This window comes from Coregonus lavaretus (assembly GCF_964263955.1).
Source record: "Coregonus lavaretus genome assembly, chromosome: 27".
Lineage (NCBI taxonomy): Eukaryota > Metazoa > Chordata > Actinopteri > Salmoniformes > Salmonidae > Coregonus > Coregonus lavaretus.
In genome coordinates this window covers 19221227-19239042 of record NC_140014.1, presented here as the reverse complement: position 1 = coordinate 19239042, position 17816 = coordinate 19221227, and the positions used below count along the sequence as shown (strand labels likewise).

Below are 17816 nucleotides of genomic sequence, written 5' to 3'. Positions count from 1 at the left end.
TTATTGAGCAGGCTGTCTAAAACATATTACATGGATACATATTACATGGATACTTCTGGGGAGAACGGGACGGGACGGGACGGACGGACGGAGGAGACGGGGGGGGGGGGATTAGTGCAACAGCAGAAGTCTATGTTTTGCAGTGAAATGTAAAAGAGTAATTTTTGTCCATTGCCTATCCATTATAATGTGGCTGTGCAGTAAAGTCCATTTTTACATCTGCTGGTAATGGTTGGGTAAATAGGTAAGAGCCTATCATATATTACCTCTTATGACACAAAACTAGTTGAACTGTTTCTGAACAAGGAATGTTTTCCGGGTTATTAGTGTTCATTACAAACATTTACCAAATGTGCAAGTGTGGAGAAACAGCATCAATTTCATGATTACATTTATTGTATGTTAAAGCCCCCATGCAGTCTTTGTAATTGTATTTTTTTAATCATTAAATTAATTATTAATTGGTCATTTAGCAGACGCTCTTATCCAGAGCGACTTACAGGAGCAATTTAGGGTTAAGTGCCTTGCTCAAGGGCACATCGACAGATTCTTCACCTAGTCGGCTCGGGGATTAGAACCAGCGACCTTTCGGTTACTGGCACGACGCTCTTACCCACTAAGCTACCTGCCTCCCAATCATCACTGTATGTCTAATAAATCACAGTGTATGTTTATTTAATCAAAATAACTCCCAATTTTTTTATATATATATATATCATTTAATTCCCTGCACCTTCTTTGGCCCTTGAAATGCTCAAAAAATAAATAATATATATATCATTTAATTCCCTGCACCTTCTTTGGCCCTTGAAATGCTCAGTCTGATTGTGTGGGCTTGAGGAAACAAATGTGGAGATATTTACATACACACTGATTGGCTGAAAGGATGGTGGTCTATCCCCCCCCCCCCCCCCCCGATGAACAGTCATTGGTCTATTTTAATCAGATCACATTGCGACATCATGATGTGGGCCAAAAGTCCCATCCCACCTGAACAGGCTGAAATTCAAGGCATTTTTCAAACAGTTCAGTTCATACACAAAAAGGGCATTATTTTTCATACTGGCCCCCCGTGGGAATCAAACCCACAACCCTGGCATTGCAAACACCATACTCTACCAACTGAGCTACATCCCTGCCAGCCATTCCCTCCCCTACCCTGGCCCAATTGTACACCACCCCATGGGTCTCCCAGTCACAGCCGGCTATGACAGAGCCTGGATTCAAACCAGGATCTCTAGTGGCACAGCTAGCACTGCGATGCAGTGCCTTAGACCACTGCGCCACTCGGGATTACACATTGTCATCATTTTCACAATTTCAGAGTGTTATTTCGACCTCGAATACTACGTTTCCATCCAATTGGTGAAACATTTTTATGCGAATATTCAAAAATCAGCTTAAAAACTATATGCACATTTTCCCACCAGATGCGTTTCCATCAAATAAACTTGTTGCGGATAAAAGGCTGTGCGTGATAACGTAGTGCACATAAAAGTAACTTTTGCACTTAAATTCCCATGTACCGAATTAAAATACAAGTTAAATGGGTTTCCATCGCATTTAACTCTACTGATGTTTTTCTCACAAAAATGTTTTGCGTTATATAGCGTGTGCCCACTCTGGTATTGGCACGTGCACTCTAGCCAACAGCTCGCATATACAGTGCGGGTATAGCCTGCCCTATATGATGAGATTATTATGGACAAAAGAGCACTGCCGGATTAACCTCATTAGATTATGAAATGTGAAATTACAGTAAAAGCAAGGGTTAAACGAAGTACAGTTACATTATGTGACACTAATCATAATGTGCTGAAAAAGCTACAAATTCAGACTAGCATGCCTCTTATCATCAGAACAAACAACACATACTGGTAACATTGGTATAATTTTATTTTGGATTTGAGACCTAATGGTTAACGAGATAAAACTATATACAAAGGTGTTAATAACAAAAGTTAGAAAATGTTGAAAGGAGTATATTTTCTCCTAACATGTTACTACCATCATGAGGCACAAACTCGCTTTTTTCCCGCTCTTCGGTTTCCTTCTGAAATAACAGTTTTCATCATCAGAAAATAAACTCTAAAAGTAAAATAACATAATCTGCTCTAACTTTAACAGTTAAGACAAAAGGTGTTAACTATGTACAATATATTTCCAGCAACACAAACAAAAAATGCCTAAAATACAATAAAACAGGAAAAGAAGAATAACAAATCCATATTTATTAAGCAATAGCGGCAGGTTTCATTATTTCAACAATATACATGAATAATAGTCCGATTTGTTGATTTAATCATTGGACTGTTATACCCTGAGTGCAGAATTAGTGACCAACAATCTGAATTCTGATAGGCTAATGCGAGTAAGAAAAAATGCAAAATGCAACAACAACAGAGGAGTCACATTTTGAAGAATTGCTGCCACTTTTTCTTTCTGGAGTGGTGTCAAGCTCTAATAAAATGAAATAAAAAAACTCATAGGCCTACATTACAACATCAACAAGGTAAAGCTCTTATCAAACAAAGAGGCCTGTATTTGTGGACAATAAAACAGACTATACTCCTACACAAAAACCCTCCAAGGTTCACATACAGTGCCTTGCAAAAGTATTCTTCACATTTTATTGTGTTAAAATGGGATTAAAATGGATTGAATTGTACTTTTTTTGTCAACGATATACACATTAATATTAATTAATAAAAAATTCAATAACTAAAATATAGTCGCTGCATAAGTATTCAGCCCCTTCGTTTAGGAAAGCCTAAATTAGTTCAGGAGTAAAATTAGGCTTAACAAATCACAAAAAGTTACATGGACTCTGTGTGAAATAATAGGGGTTGACATGATTTTTTATGGCTAACCCTTCCTCTGTCCCCCATACATACAACATCTGTAAGGTCCCGCAGTCAAGTATTGAATTTCAAGCACAGATTAAACTACAAAGACCAGAGAGCTTTTCGAAAGCCTCATAAAAAAATTGCAGTGATTAGTAGATGGGTAACAATAACAAATCAGACATTGAATATCTCTTTACGCATGGTCTAGTTAATAATTATGTATTAAACCACCCAGACACCTCAAAGATAGTCATCCTTCTGAACTGAGCTGCAGGACAGGTGATTTTAAAACAGCTAAAGAGTTCAATGGCTGTGATGGGAGAGAACTGAGGATGGATCAACAACATTGTAGTGACTCCACAATAATGACCTAAATGACAGTGAAAATAACATAAATATACCAAATAAAAATACTCCAAACTTGCATCTTGTATGCAACAAGGCACTAAAGTAATAATGCAAAAAAACATGGCAAAGGAATACACTTTTTGGCCTAAATGTAAAGCCCTATGTTTGGGGCAAATCCAACAAAACATATCACTAAGTAACTAACTGCCTCCTTATCTTCAAGCATGGTGGTGGCTGCATCATGGTATGGGCATGCTTGACATTGATTGACATCAAAGTGTAAAAGTTACAGTTTTGACTTAACTCTGCTTGAAATACTATGGCAACACTGGAAAATGCTGTCTAGCCATGATCCCCAACATCTTGACAGAGCTTGAAGAATTATTAAAATAATAATAAGTGAAGAAATCAAAAGGGGTCTGTGAATACTTTTGTAAGGCACTGTAAAATACAATTTAAATATGCATCTATTGATCTGACTTCATGTAACGCTAATGGCTGACCTGTGGGGTCAGAGATTAGGGGTCAGATGGGCTTGGTGGTGCTGTTGTAGACAAGACGCTCAGTGTCCTCCATGGTGTGGATCTGGGTGCCGTTGACGGGTACCCGCTGGCGCTGAGGCTGCTTCTTCTTCTTGCCCTTCATGAAGCAGTAAGATAGAACGACCAGCAGTATGATGATGGCTAGGCCAAGCAGTATGGCTATTGCTATGATGCCTGACAGGGATGGGCATGAAGACACACACACACCAGTAAGTCAATAACTATATAAAAAGAAGCCTGCATGTGCAGGGCAGCAAAAGCTGGACAACAGACACGATCAATCATGTGCAACATTCATGGTGTCTGAATTAAGTGAAGAGAATGGGCAGGGAAGCAGACAGCTTCATCATCACCACAAGATTTTTGTGACCAGCTTTGAGCCCCAGGGCCCTTAAAATTGATGGGGTGGAAGAATTTGATTTAAAAAGGAGTATTGTCAGGGTGTCTTTTCCATGGACTTCTAAAGGAGCGCAATTCGTTCTGAGGGACAAAAGGCTCCATCTTCACTTTTATGAGGAAACTACAGAAGAAATGCAGAATAAGGAGGAGATAATTACCTATCTGGCCTTGAGTGTCCTGGTATTCAAAGGACTCCTTTCTCTCAAAGATGTCCTTTTCTGAACACATAGTAAGGATAACAGACAAGCAAGTTAGTATACACAGCTACAGTATTCTTGATACACAATGTATGGGTGCTGAAATGGGAGTACAGCTCTCAAACATTCCCTTCAGTTGTCATCATTATGGTCTCAAAGGGTAATAAAACAGTACAGTTGAAAGTGTTGTAATGGCTACAGCACGCAAACCCACCTGTTACCAGTTTGCAGGTCGTCATACAAGTATCTTCAGTGTCAAATCTGTTGTCATTTCCGTCGCAGCCGCCATAGTTGAAACGGAAACACTTCTCGTAGAGAGGGTTGTAGTACCACTTGGTAAAACTGTCCCGACAGTTTCCCGTTTTGGGGTGCTCTGTGCAGCGAACTGTGGTTGAAAGAATATGTGTGAGAGATAAATCAGTGTTAGTAAGGAGAGTAAGAGCAGAGCTAGGCACCATAGGTGACCAGTTTACTCAACAACAATATCCTAGATGGATCCTATTACTGTGAACATGTCTCAAAACAGTAACACTCAAATAACCTTTCTGTTCATCCAAAGGAATTTGCAGTAGAATCCGGAACTTGTCGTTCACTGGTGAAAGGAAGAAAACAAGAGTTTAGCAACTTCACATGTCAACAAACAATGAGCAGCCCAGCAGTATCACTTCATGGCTGCACTGGTAATGTAAGGTCAGTGGTAATGTAAGGTCAGTGGTAAGGTAAGGCCAGTGCAGTGTTATGTAAATTAGGGTCGGTTTGCATAGCCATAGCCTGCACTCACAGTATTCGCAGCTCTCCTCGTCTGAGCCGTCGCTGCACTGCTGCTCCTTGTCACACTCCAGGCCTTGGTCAAGGCAGCAGCCGTTGGCACAGGTGAACTGGCCTGACCCACAGGGGACCCCACACACCTCTAAACACAACAACACAGTTGAACAGAACAGGTGAGGTGAGAGTAACCTTTACTCAATACAGAGAAACATGACGCAGTGCACAGCTAACCCATGCAACCGATAAGTCTCAATGAACAGGTACATTCCCCTCCATGTGTATTTGGACAGTCAAGCTAAACATTTTAATTTTGTGTCTATACTCCAGCGTTTTAGATTTGACATAGAATGTTTCATATCAAGCGACAGTACAGAATGTCACCTTTAATTCAAGGGTATTTTCATACATATCTGTTTTACCATTTAGAAATGAATGCACTTTATGTATCTAGTCCCCCCATTTGAAGATGTCATAAGTATTTGGACAAATTCACTTTTAGTGTATTAAAGTACAGGCAATAACTACATTAAGCTTGTGACTGTACAAACTTGTTGATTGCATTTGCGGTTTGTTTTGGTTGGGTTTTGAATTATGTTTTGCGCAATAGGAACTGAATGGTGAATAATGTCTTGTGCCATTTTGGAGTCACTTTTATTGTAAGTAAGAATATAAGATGTTTCTGAACACTTCTACATTCATGTGGATGCTACCATGACTATGGATAATATTGAATGAATCATGAATAATGATGAGAGAAGGTTACAGAGGCACAAAGATCATACCCACCCACCCCCCCCAAAAGAAAGGTTACCTCCCCTGTTACTGGTAATGGTGAGAGATTAGCATGTTTTGTTGTAGCCTCTGAACGGCATCTCACTCATCATTATTCATGATTCATTCATTATTTTTCTTCATCATGGCATTATCAGGATTAATTTAGAAGTGTTCAGAAACATCTTATCTACTCACTTAGAAAGAAAATTACTCCAGTCATCATCATTCACCATTCAGTTACTACTGGGCAAAACATAACCCAAAACACAACCAAAACAATCTGCAAAAGCATCCAACACGTTTGTAGAATCACAAGCTTGATGTAGTCATTGCATGCAATATGGGACCAAATACTCAACTTTTGACTACTTTGATACACTATAAGCAAATTTGTCCAAATACTTATTACTTCTTCACATGGGGGGGACTAGATACACAAAGTGCTTTCATTTCTAAACGGTAAAACAGATCTGTATGAAAATACTCCCCAAAACATTCCCATCGATCTACACAACCTACTCCACATTTTCAAAGTGAAATTTGGTTGGGAATCATTGATGGATGGCAATATTCAAACCTTGTCTCAGATTTGATTTTTTAAACAGATTTCAGTCGGGACGGAGACTGGACCATTCAGGAACACTCAACACCTGTTGGAAATCCATTCTGGTGTGTCTTTAGCATTACAATTTCTGTAATTGTCCCGCAGAAAAATCTCAGGGACTCTCAGCTTTGCGCCTTTCATTTTTATTTTGATCCTAACAAACTCCCCAGTCCCTGCCGGTGACGAGCATACCCATAACATGATGCTGCCACCACAATACTTGAAAATACAAAGGGATCAGCCACATTGCATTCACTCTACATGACTGGCCTGTATGATAAAGTGAGAAGAAGGAAGACTGTGTTAATCATCTATTCTGTTTGCAACAAGGCCGTTAAGTAATACTGCAAGACAACATGGCAAAGACATTACTTTTTGGCCTAAATTAAAAACGACAGGTTTGGGTCAAATCCAACAGAGTGAAACCGCTGTATTTTCAAGTATTGTGGTGGCAGCATCATGTTATGGGTATGCTTGTCATCGGCAGGAACTGGGGGGTTTGTCAGGATCAAAATAAATATGAAAAGAGCAAAGCCCAGGTAAAAAGTTAAAGGAAAACCTGCCTCAGAGTTTTATTTCAGCTAGACAATTACACACCATAATGGCTTTCCAAAAGGTGTTGAGTGTTCCTGAGTGGTCTAGGCTCAGTCCTGACTTAAATTTGCTTTAAAAGCAGAGACAAGGTTTGAATATTGCTGTCCATCAATGATTCCCAAACAAATTTACTGAGCTTGAAACATTGGACATATGTTGCCCTAAGACTTGTGCAAAGTTCATGGAATATTATTCCAAATGATTCACAGCTGTAATGGCTGCCAAAGGTGCTTAGACCAAGTATTAACTCTGGGGTGTGAAGACATACGCAATCAAGACATATTTTTTATTATTGTTTAATTAATGTTTTACTAATGTTCTATAACTTAGAAAATGTGGAGTACGTTGTGTCGATCTGTAGGGAAAAAATTATTTATTTTATTTTAAGGCAGCAAAATTTGAAGGCGAGGGGTGTGTAGACATTCACTAGGCACTGCATGTGTCAATGAGTGTGGGAGGCATAGCCAAAAGGTATACAGCTCTTTTCCATACATCTGAGGACATTCAATGAAATGTGGGTTAGTCTTACCTCTAGGGGCTGGAAGTGGCCCACTTCTACCACTGCCAACGCTGGGCATAACTACATGAAAGGAAATGCCAATCAATTAACAAATCAATCAACAAATCAATCTTCTGCAAAACCAACTGTTCTTAGAGAGGCAAGAGGGATCTGTACAGTACCTGAAACACCATCACAGGCGTTGGTACACTCCTGGAGGGAGAGGTAGTTGTTGAGGTTCTCTCTGCAGCCCCCGAACAGAAACTCCTCACACTTCTCTGAGGCAGCATTGTAGTGCCAGCGGGGGAAGGACCCACGACAGGGACCCACCTTCTTGGGGACCAGGCAGTGATCTGGAGGATAAAGCATCAGAGAGAGGGGACACTGGTGATTAGATATAACATGATGTAATAAAACACACAATATAACACACACAAATGTCATGTGATTGTAATTTTATGCTGTGGTTGAGTTGTGGAAGCTCAGACGAAAACGTGTAACATTGGACACAATATGGGGCAAAAGTTGCTTATGAACTGCTTATTACATTGCTTATAAACTGCTTATTAGTACTTATAACCTGCTTATTACAGTGATTATAACCTGCTTATTACAGTGATTATAAACTGCTTATTACAGTGCTTATAAACTGCTTATTACATAATTTTGCTTAAAGGCTCAGCTCATAGCTCCAAACAGCTCATTACTTCTCGTTACATAGCAGTTTATAAACAGACCTTCAAATAAACTTAACAAAATGGTGTAGAGCAAGTCACTGTGATTGGGGGGGGGGGGGGGAGTCTAGGTAATTTTCCTTAAAATTAGGCCTACTTCAACCACTGAAGATACATTTGGATGTATCTTGGAAGAAAGCAGACATGACTGATATAACACAGACAGGGGAAGTGGTTCCTCTTGTGCAACGCCAAGCTGTACACCACACAACAAGCTAGTTGATGCATGTTATCAGGACAACCAACCTGCATACTTTTTAAAAAACATTTTATATGAGTCATTACATTACATTACATTGCACAGCCATTCCGTCATTACAATACGAAGGAAAGTTAATTGATGCATTAAGAATAACATTATAGGTAGAGAACCATGTGTACCACAGTCAATGGAAAACTCAAATAGCTATTCACAGTATACATATCATTTTGCTGAGAGGGGAGGGTTATCAGGGTATCTTTAATTATGATTCTTCTAGCATTTCTAATTGTGATTCGTCCAGCATTGAGGCAGGCAGCCATTTAGGTATAAATGTATTGTGGTGGCTCACATCAGGGGTCACTGGTATGCCTTGGTCCTTTCCACAGAGGAACATTCCTCACACCATTCAGAGTAGTGACTTGTTAATGGGTAACTGAATCAGTCTGCTAAGACTGTGAGAGAGACCAACATGCTCCAAAATATATAACATAATGTTATAAATAACATCAAAGTGTTTGAGTATCAAAGAGTCTGTCTTTATCAAGACGGTAACAGAGTTTGCTTGTGTTTGTGAAACCCAAGCTCAAACCAGACAGACAGGTTTTAAAAAGGGAGGGGAGTGAAGGGAAAAAATGCCAACCCCAGCTATCCTCACTTCCTGTTTCTGCTGAACGTCCAGGAAGTGTCTATCCATTCCATATACACACTCTCACGTTACTGGGTAGGGCAGAGAAAACCCCTCCATTGTCTGATTCCTAAATATTCCCTGTTAATCTATAATGAGCAGCCAGGCAACACTGTTGATCTACCTAGTATAAGCTAGTATGATAATGAGTTGTCATCCTGTTATGACCTAATACCGTCATTCATGGAAGACATATCCGTTTTTCTGTCAAATAATATAATAATAATAATAATAATAATAAGTCAAACTCACAGCCAATGAGGAAACAAGTACTAGGAAAATAACAACGCTAAGCTGTTGTAAGTAGCGCTTGAGCCCACATATAGATGTCTAAGCCGAGTCAAATCTACTTATGAATGTGCTTTTTTAAATCTGGAAATCTAGATTTTGTTCTACGGGAATCAGATGAGCTTGCCTGGTCAGGTCTATTTGTCATTTTAATATGCATACATCCTGTCACGTTGTCATGAAAAGTTGATGATTATGATTAAGTCTTGTCATAATAAACTCAAATTAAACCAGTACAAAGTAATCAACAAGCATTTCAAAGCCATTCAAATGATTTATGAACTTAGCAACATGCCACCTATACTTGTAATGGGATAGTTCTTCTTCACAGCAAAATCCAAACTGCAAAGACAGTTTCCTCGATTTGAAGAAAAAATATAATTTCAAAGTCATTCCTTATATTGCATTACATTTCACTTGCATTATGTGTTCAGTGTCAAATATAGCCAGAAGGGCATCAGTCCTTCTCACCTTAAGGACATAGTTTATCATAGTGTCCACAGTGTACCTACTCTAAACACATGACATGACAGATCACTGATGTAGGCCACATTAAAGACATAAACAAATAGAGGAGAGTTGTGAGTCATGTCTGGTATGACACGACGTGAGTCAGGGACAAAACATGACTACTCAGAAACTACATGCCTATTCATCTTTAAAACATGCACGCAATCAAACTTTACCTTAATGTTGCGTATCTTCAGCAGAATTAAATGCAGAAGCAGATTGACTGACTGTTAGAAGTGATGTGATCAACACAATAATGTCATAGGGTAAACCAACAGTGAATAATAAAAGAAGACATTATGACATTAAAATGGAGGAGCATAGCCAGGCAGTCAAGCAGGTGAAATTTGACTTTGCATAAGTGAAACTTCAATGGTTACAGTTAACTTATACAGGGATCTATGTGGTTTTCACCTCATGCTGACACGAACATGCAATCACACATATAACAACATCAAAGAGGAAACAACAGTTTCTCTGCAATGAGAAATCATTTTCACTTAAGTTTGATTTCCTACACAGGCAACTTACTGTGTAGAAGTACATTGAAATTCAATATACAGCGTGAATTTCCCTTCACCCTCAACACAATTGTGTTACAATGTGTAGCTAGGTGAGTTTCACAGGTGTTTCGCATAGACTGTAACATACTCACGCTTAGACTGCTCAGGGGTGAGCACCAGGACGGTGATCTGGGTTTGGTCGGACTGCCCGCTGGAGTCTGTGACGGTCAGCTGGAACTTGTACACCCCTGACGTCAGTTTGGACACAATTACTTGGTCACTGAATGTAGTTTTCTAGGAGACAAGGAAAGAAAATGTTTAAATTTGTTGTCTTGTATGGCCGAACTTTGGAAATGGAGTAGCTTTCATTGTGATTCTCCGGTGTTCTGAGAGTGACCTGTCCATCTCATGTACTCTTACACAGTCAGAGACCAATCTATGATCAGATAAACACCCAAAACATCCCAATAATGACTGACCTGTGCCCCCTGATGTCCCCAGTCATCATCACTCACCTCTATGACAGCGGAAGAGTTGCCTGACACTAGGTGCCACTGGTACGTGACAATCTTGTGGTCGTCCTTGCTCTCAATGCCATTCAGAGTCAAACTTTCCTGGGGCTGCACCACTCTGTCCGGACCTCCATTGGCCACTGGAGGATGGTCCTCTTCATCTGAAAGTTGAATACAGCCTTCATCAAATGTTCAATACAACAACATATTCATACTGAAAATACATGCAGCTTTAAGATAATCTGTTATGTAAGAAACCGTTGTGCAAAGAGTAAACACATATTATGGCTGGTTCAAGTTTGACTAGACTGAACTTTAATGGCATTTGAATGGTTTTGAGTGTCAACACAACAGATGACAACCAAAAAGTAGGGTCAGCAAATCCATCAGTTTGGTGGTGCTCATGCACAATTAACAACTACATCCTGTTGACATTCAATATTCACTCTGAGTCAGGTCAGAGTGCAATCCCTTACTTCACCCACAGCACAATACCAATCTCCCCTGTAAGACACTTTCTCAGCAGCAATGAAGTGAAAACAAAAACCTAAGACTGTGACAAGGGGCCATATAATGAGCCATGGCATGTGTGGACATGCTGGGTAATGCTCTTCTCTAAGGCGGTGGTTTCATCTCCTCTGGAGATAAGAGGCTTGGCTGTTGTGACTCAATCCACAAAGACAGTCCATGTCCAGGGGGTTGCTTTCTCTGCTCATAATAATATTCAGTAGCCAAATGGTATAATGTGTGTTCAGGTTACTTTAGAAGGCAGTTCAATGTCAACATGAAGTTCATTATGGACATGCCCAACCCTAAATATATGAGTAGACTCAATTAGTTAATTTGATGAGTGTCTATGTTGTGATGTGTGAGAGTGATACCCATCTTACCTGGGAGGCCATTTGTTACCAGATCACTTCCATACACAGAGTCTATGATGTAGTTCAGGAATCCCTTCTTCCTGACAAATCGGCAGACGTAGGTCTTCTTGTATAGACAGTCAAAGAGAAAGCATGACTTGATCATGCCCTCATCTGCCCCATTCTCCATGAAAGCGACATTACACCTGGGGTCTTTGCAGCAGGAGTGTATACAGTCCTTCGTGCGCTCAACTTTCGTTGAAGAGATGAAAGTCGCACCGTCTTTGACCGACTCATTGGTGTCGAGAACGAAATCGTCTCTGCCCTTTTTGAAATTGTCCAAACATTGTTCCCCGAATGCCTGGGCCTCCGCGTGCCCCAGGAAAATAATACAAAACACCGAAGCGCCCAATAACAATCCAATTTGGAGAGGGGTCATTCTACAAGACAGTCCAGGAAAACAATTTTACACAAATACAATCCAGCGGACAATCTGAAAACAGAGAGATATAAGTAACTTAAAATACGTAACATATAACATGGAATGCCTTGTGATTAAATATAAAGAATGTATTAAAGTAGTCGTAACATGATCTAAATAAGATACACAAAAAACCATATACACACACGCATACATACATAAATACATACACTATATATATATATATATATATAACACACACACACACAATCATTTATAGACAAACTTTCAGGACTTTTGTCAGCCGCAGTCTCTATCTCTCATCCAACTGATTTCAAAGGTCTATGAATTACGTCAAAAATACCAAATAAATAATCCAAGATCCAACTCTTCTGTAACTTTATAGATCCATATTTCTTCAAAAACAACACTATGAGTTAACAAAAATGTGTCACCTGTAAATTCTCTATCTGTCGTCGATTATTCTATACAAACGATCGAAATCTTTCCATTTCACAGGTGTGTCTCGGTCTCTGTCGGGTAGCAGGGGTGTATTCATTAGTCCAAAACGTTTTGCAACGGAAACCGTTTACTCCAAACGGAAAATATTTTGGAACGAAAACGACACTTTCTATTGGACAAATTCAGGTAGGTCGCTGTCCATTTCGTTTCGTTTGGTTCTGTTGTGAATACACCCGTTACATAGAGGAAGTGAAATTCTACTCCCATCTACACCACACCAAAGATTATGGATTTAATGACAAGATACATGTCTCTCCGCCCTAACAATGGCAGTCGTTGTCCACAAAGCGGCACGGCGGGCTGTCAAGCTCCCGTTTAACCTTTCTTTGGATTGGTGGATAAATCTCATTAGTGTACATTTCTTTTGAATACTCGATGAGGGTTGTTGACGTCAACAGCCTGTATTCAATGGAGAGAGCTGCTATGCTACTAGCCTCATTTCATGAATATGCATAGCCATCTCGAGACAACTCCGATATAAAGTGTTTTTTCTCAAAGTTAACGGGATGTCACGTGTCCTACTTATAACAGTACACTGCTAATAACTTTAGCATTACGAAACTTCTATTAGATCAAACAAACCTCACGTAGCAAATAAACTATTCATTATTTTGTTGGCCAACTTCGACACTCTCATTGCCCTCCATACAAAAACTCCTTGCTTGGTGGGCGATACAACGAAAAAACGCCACCTGCTGGAGGGAGACAGATTTTTCGCCGAGAGGTGACCAAAGACATGCACGTTGCTACACTCCGATTTCGAGTTGTGTGTCAAGGGAAGAGTAGAATACTTTTATAGAAAAGACGAAAAAATATTCTTGAAATCTTTTGTTCACAATAGGCCTATGATAATTGATGGCTTTCATAATGGAGACCTGTCTTATTCAAATGACACAAGATGTGAACACAATAAGTGGTTGAGGGCTTCAAGGGTCCACCTGTAACCAAATACCCGAGACCCGATCCAGGACCTGAGTGGTCCGGATCCAGAATTCTAAATAATGTCACGGGTCTGGGTCGGATCTGATATGATTGTCACGGGTCTCGGGTATGTGTAATTTTAACTGACTTGTCTGGTAGGGCTGTACAGATCCAAACGTGACTGCTGCAGTTGAGAGAAATAGAGAAATTTGATCGTTCATGCTGCTGCTCTTGCTTTTCAGGAGAATGGAACATGGCGCATGTAGCCTGTTGTTGGTCATAAATCATCAAAGCAGCAATTGAGTACCACAGTATGAGTCATAATACCCATAAAACCTAGCGGTAAAACCCGAAATGGTTCCAATCGTTTTTCCACCATTAATTTTTCCATAGAGGATTTTAGAACTACTTCATGTAAGGTCTGTGTTTTGTGTAGGCTTACCCTGGCGTGAAGTTTTTATAACCACTCAAATCTCTCTCGGACAAGGTAACTTTTATCAATATATTCACTTGTAATTACCCCCCCAAAATGAAATGCTAATTAGCCGCTAATGTGGCGATCATACAGAACTACACATCCTGTTGCAAGCTTTGATGTAATCACTCAAGGCCCAGGGTGGGAATAACCTCCACATTTCTCCATGCAAACTCTCATCGACAAGTAGCAAGTAACCTAGCAATTCTTTTTTTAAATTACCCTGGCCTTTGTCGCAAACTAGCTAACCTTAGGTCTCTCAGTTGATCAGAAGCAAGGATGGTTCTGTGCTTTGTACCAGATTGTAACCACTACTCTGATAAGCACAGTGCATTTGATTGTTTTCAGACCTCTATAAGCTCCCGAGTGGCGCAGTGGTCTAAGGCACTGCATCGCAGTACTAGCTTTGCCACTAGAGATCCTGGTTCGAATCCAGGCTCGGTCGTAGCCGGCTGCGACCAGGAGACCCATTGTTTCCCATGGGGGGCCAGTATGAAAAAATAAATAATAATAATGTATGCACTAACTGTAAGTCGCTCTGGATAAGAGCATCTGCTAAATGACTGAAATTTAAGCGAGAGGCGTCGCTGGAGCTGTGTAATAAGGTAAGCACTGTTTGCTAGCTGTTATCAAGCTATTTTGGTTAGGTCAAATGTCAAAGGTCTGTGGTTAGCCAGATACTTTTGAATATTTGCTAGATAACCACCGACTGTGAGCTAGCCAGCTAGTTAACGTTAGCTCACGGTTTGTGTAGTCAAACTAAGTTAGCTCGTGTCAAAGTCGCGTCAATTCAAATCTGGTATTAGGAACAAAAGAGGTCAACACGACTTCTAAGGTATACTAGTTATTTTAATTAATGCAAAAACCTTCAATGGTAAATATGATGTTTCGTATATACGGGCTCTCTGAGATGTCTCGCAGAACACCCCAGACAACTAACACATTGTTCCAGAAACAATACCCAAATACTCTGACAGAGGGAGTTTCCCACTTCTCTGCTGGCCAATTAGAGTAAAGACTTGAGCGTGGTTTAAACTTTCTCAGCCAATCCGTTGATTCAGGGGTTGCTCTCATCTCCTCGGCACCATTTGTTACACACTTCAGCCAGGCACAAGATTATCATAACAACCTATCATAGTGAGAAGAGCCAGCTCCCTTAGACATCATTCCTATGTCAAAGGAAGGCTCACAGTTCACAAATAACTATTATAGTCTAGCATTTGAAGACACAATCCTTATCTTATTTTTACCCCCTAAAGCAGCTCTTCACATCAATCACAGCCTTGCCAGGTGTCACAGCCTACATTAGCCCAGTCAAGACTGCATTCTTTCTAAGTTAGTCATCCCATCAATTTAGGAGAATAATACATCCCCAATACTCACCAGGGCAGGGATATAGCTAGCTAAATATCGTCTGGTGGGCTAGCTAATTAGGCACCTTGGTTGGCTAGTTGGCTACATTAGCAGGCTAACATTGCACCGTGGTGTAACGTCAGTCAGACTTTCCCGACAGGTGGTGGCATGCTAGCTAATGTGCCTAACGTTAGTAATTAGCGCTAACTAGCTAACGTTAAATATCCCTGTACTGGTGGACTAGCTAGCATGTCACCACCCGTGGGGTCTGGGGAAAAGTCTGACTACACGAACAATGAGCTAACGTAACTAGCTAGCTAGTACTTTTCATACTGGGCTAGTAGACAATGTGCCAAACTAGCCTGATACAGCAGTGAAATGTGCCAAACTAGCCTGACACAGCAGTGACATTTTGCCTTTAAAAACATCGCATGCCATGGATTTAGGACCTGAATGTTACCCAGACTAGTAGAAATCGTGGTCTGCTGGCCAGTGCCCAAAATCCTTATGTTCCATCCAAGCATGTCAGTCTCTCTCAGAGGATACCCTGTTGGTCCTCCTCAGTGACCTCATGGCTGAGGGTTTTAACTTTCCTCTTGAGAATTAGAATCAGGTACAGTATAATAGCTCATCGCAATACTTCACCTCTTCGGGCAAATAGTACCCTAGACTGTCCTGATTGTCTAGTTGAGCATTCCAGATAATTCTTACATCCCAGCAGAAATGTCGCATCCACATAGTAGGATTTTAGATGTGCAGATAGACCAAAGCCCAGTCTATTTTACAGTTATTATAGTCAAGTCTGTGGGTTATGGTATTTTAATATAGATGTTACCATTTTAGTAATCAACATACCTAGCTATTAAAAGTAACTTTTATTTTGTCTTTCAGATGGGTGGACTGGAAACCCAGTGACAACACTGGGGTCTGCAGCTGCCATTTTCCAGGGAAAGAGAAATGGCCCTGTATTTACCAGAAAAGGTAGCGCATCCACCATGGCAGAAGAGGAAGATCCAGACTGTTGATTGGGAAACAAGAACTAACAATGAGGCATGAGGATTGGTTGTTGAGGGACCACTTGTCATATTGTCCAAGGTGGGTTTGAGTTATGATAAACAATACATTTTCTGTACAGATAAAGATGGTGATACAGCATTGAAAAATACCTATCACTGACCAAATGTCTCTTTGTTTTCCAGTCCAATAGGAGTGCACCTCTCAGACCATCTGGTCCATGGACATCCTGTGCCAGTGTGATCCGAGCGGGAGCGTCCAGTTTTACAGCCCATCGAGCCTGTGGACGGACAGGTCAGTAACTCATCAAATATGATACAATATTGTGTAAAACATTGCATGCCCAAGATGGTGTAGCAGTGCGGTTGTGTACTATGTGTGTGTCCGTGTAAATAGCCAGTTTTTTGTATTTTTCGTACATATTTCCCTATCACTCTTTTCATCGTTCTACTAAATATACTTTCCTGTAACCCGCCTCACTCAATGTGGAAGGAATTCTATTATTGACTTACCTTTTATCTAGAATCTCCAGTTGAAACTAGCTAGCCAGCTAACTAGCTACTTGCTATTAGCCACCGTTAGCGGTTTTCACCCAGAACATCGGATTTTCTGCCGGAATAACTGAATCACTGGACATTAACACCGGATCGCAACTAGCTAGCCGCAACCGAATGGATGTTGCTGTTGGCTAATCACCACTGCCCCCGAAGCAAGCACCAGTTAGCCTTGAGCTAGCCTTGAGCCAGGTCCATATCCCGGCTATCTACCTCTCTGTCTACCGGACGGGAGTAGCCAGCTAACTAGCTACTTGCTATTAGCCAACGTTAGCGGTTTTTCACCATTGTCCGTGGCCTGCAATACCTACCAGCCTGCTCTAGCCTGGACTATTATCGACCAGTCTGCACTGTCTGTACAGCGCGTTATCGACCCAGAACATATTGTTTTTTCTGGAATCACTGAATCACTGGACCTTTAACTCCAGATCATCGCAACTAGCTAGCTGCAACCAAATGGATGTTGTTGTTGGCTAATCAGCCTTGAGCTAGCCTAAAGCCTATCTCCCGGCTATCTACCTCTCTGTCAACCGGACGGGACCTCCTAGAGTCGACACGGAGCCCCGCCGATCCATCACGACTGATCCATCTGCTCTCGGACTCACATTGCTGTTCACTGGACCTTATGATCACTCAGCTGCACAGCTGATGCCTGCTGGACTGTTCCTTTACACGGTACCCTGTCCTGTTT

At 40.7% G+C, this 17816-nt stretch overlaps 1 protein-coding gene across 1 annotated transcript; it reads right to left on the bottom strand.

The window, feature by feature from the left end:
- Positions 1–1879: 1879 nt before the first annotated feature.
- On the bottom strand, positions 1880–12826 carry LOC311102460 (kunitz-type protease inhibitor 1-like). Its single transcript, XM_084143818.1, has 11 exons — positions 12742–12826; positions 11896–12358; positions 11009–11166; positions 10646–10787; positions 7754–7924; positions 7602–7652; positions 5114–5242; positions 4874–4924; positions 4547–4717; positions 4294–4353; positions 1880–3910 (listed from the first exon to the last, which is right to left on the bottom strand). Exons 2-11 carry the CDS (start codon positions 12302–12304, stop codon positions 3720–3722), a joined length of 1533 nt encoding a protein of 510 aa, XP_083999944.1. The 5' UTR covers positions 12305–12358; positions 12742–12826; the 3' UTR covers positions 1880–3719.
- Positions 12827–17816: the final 4990 nt, after the last annotated feature.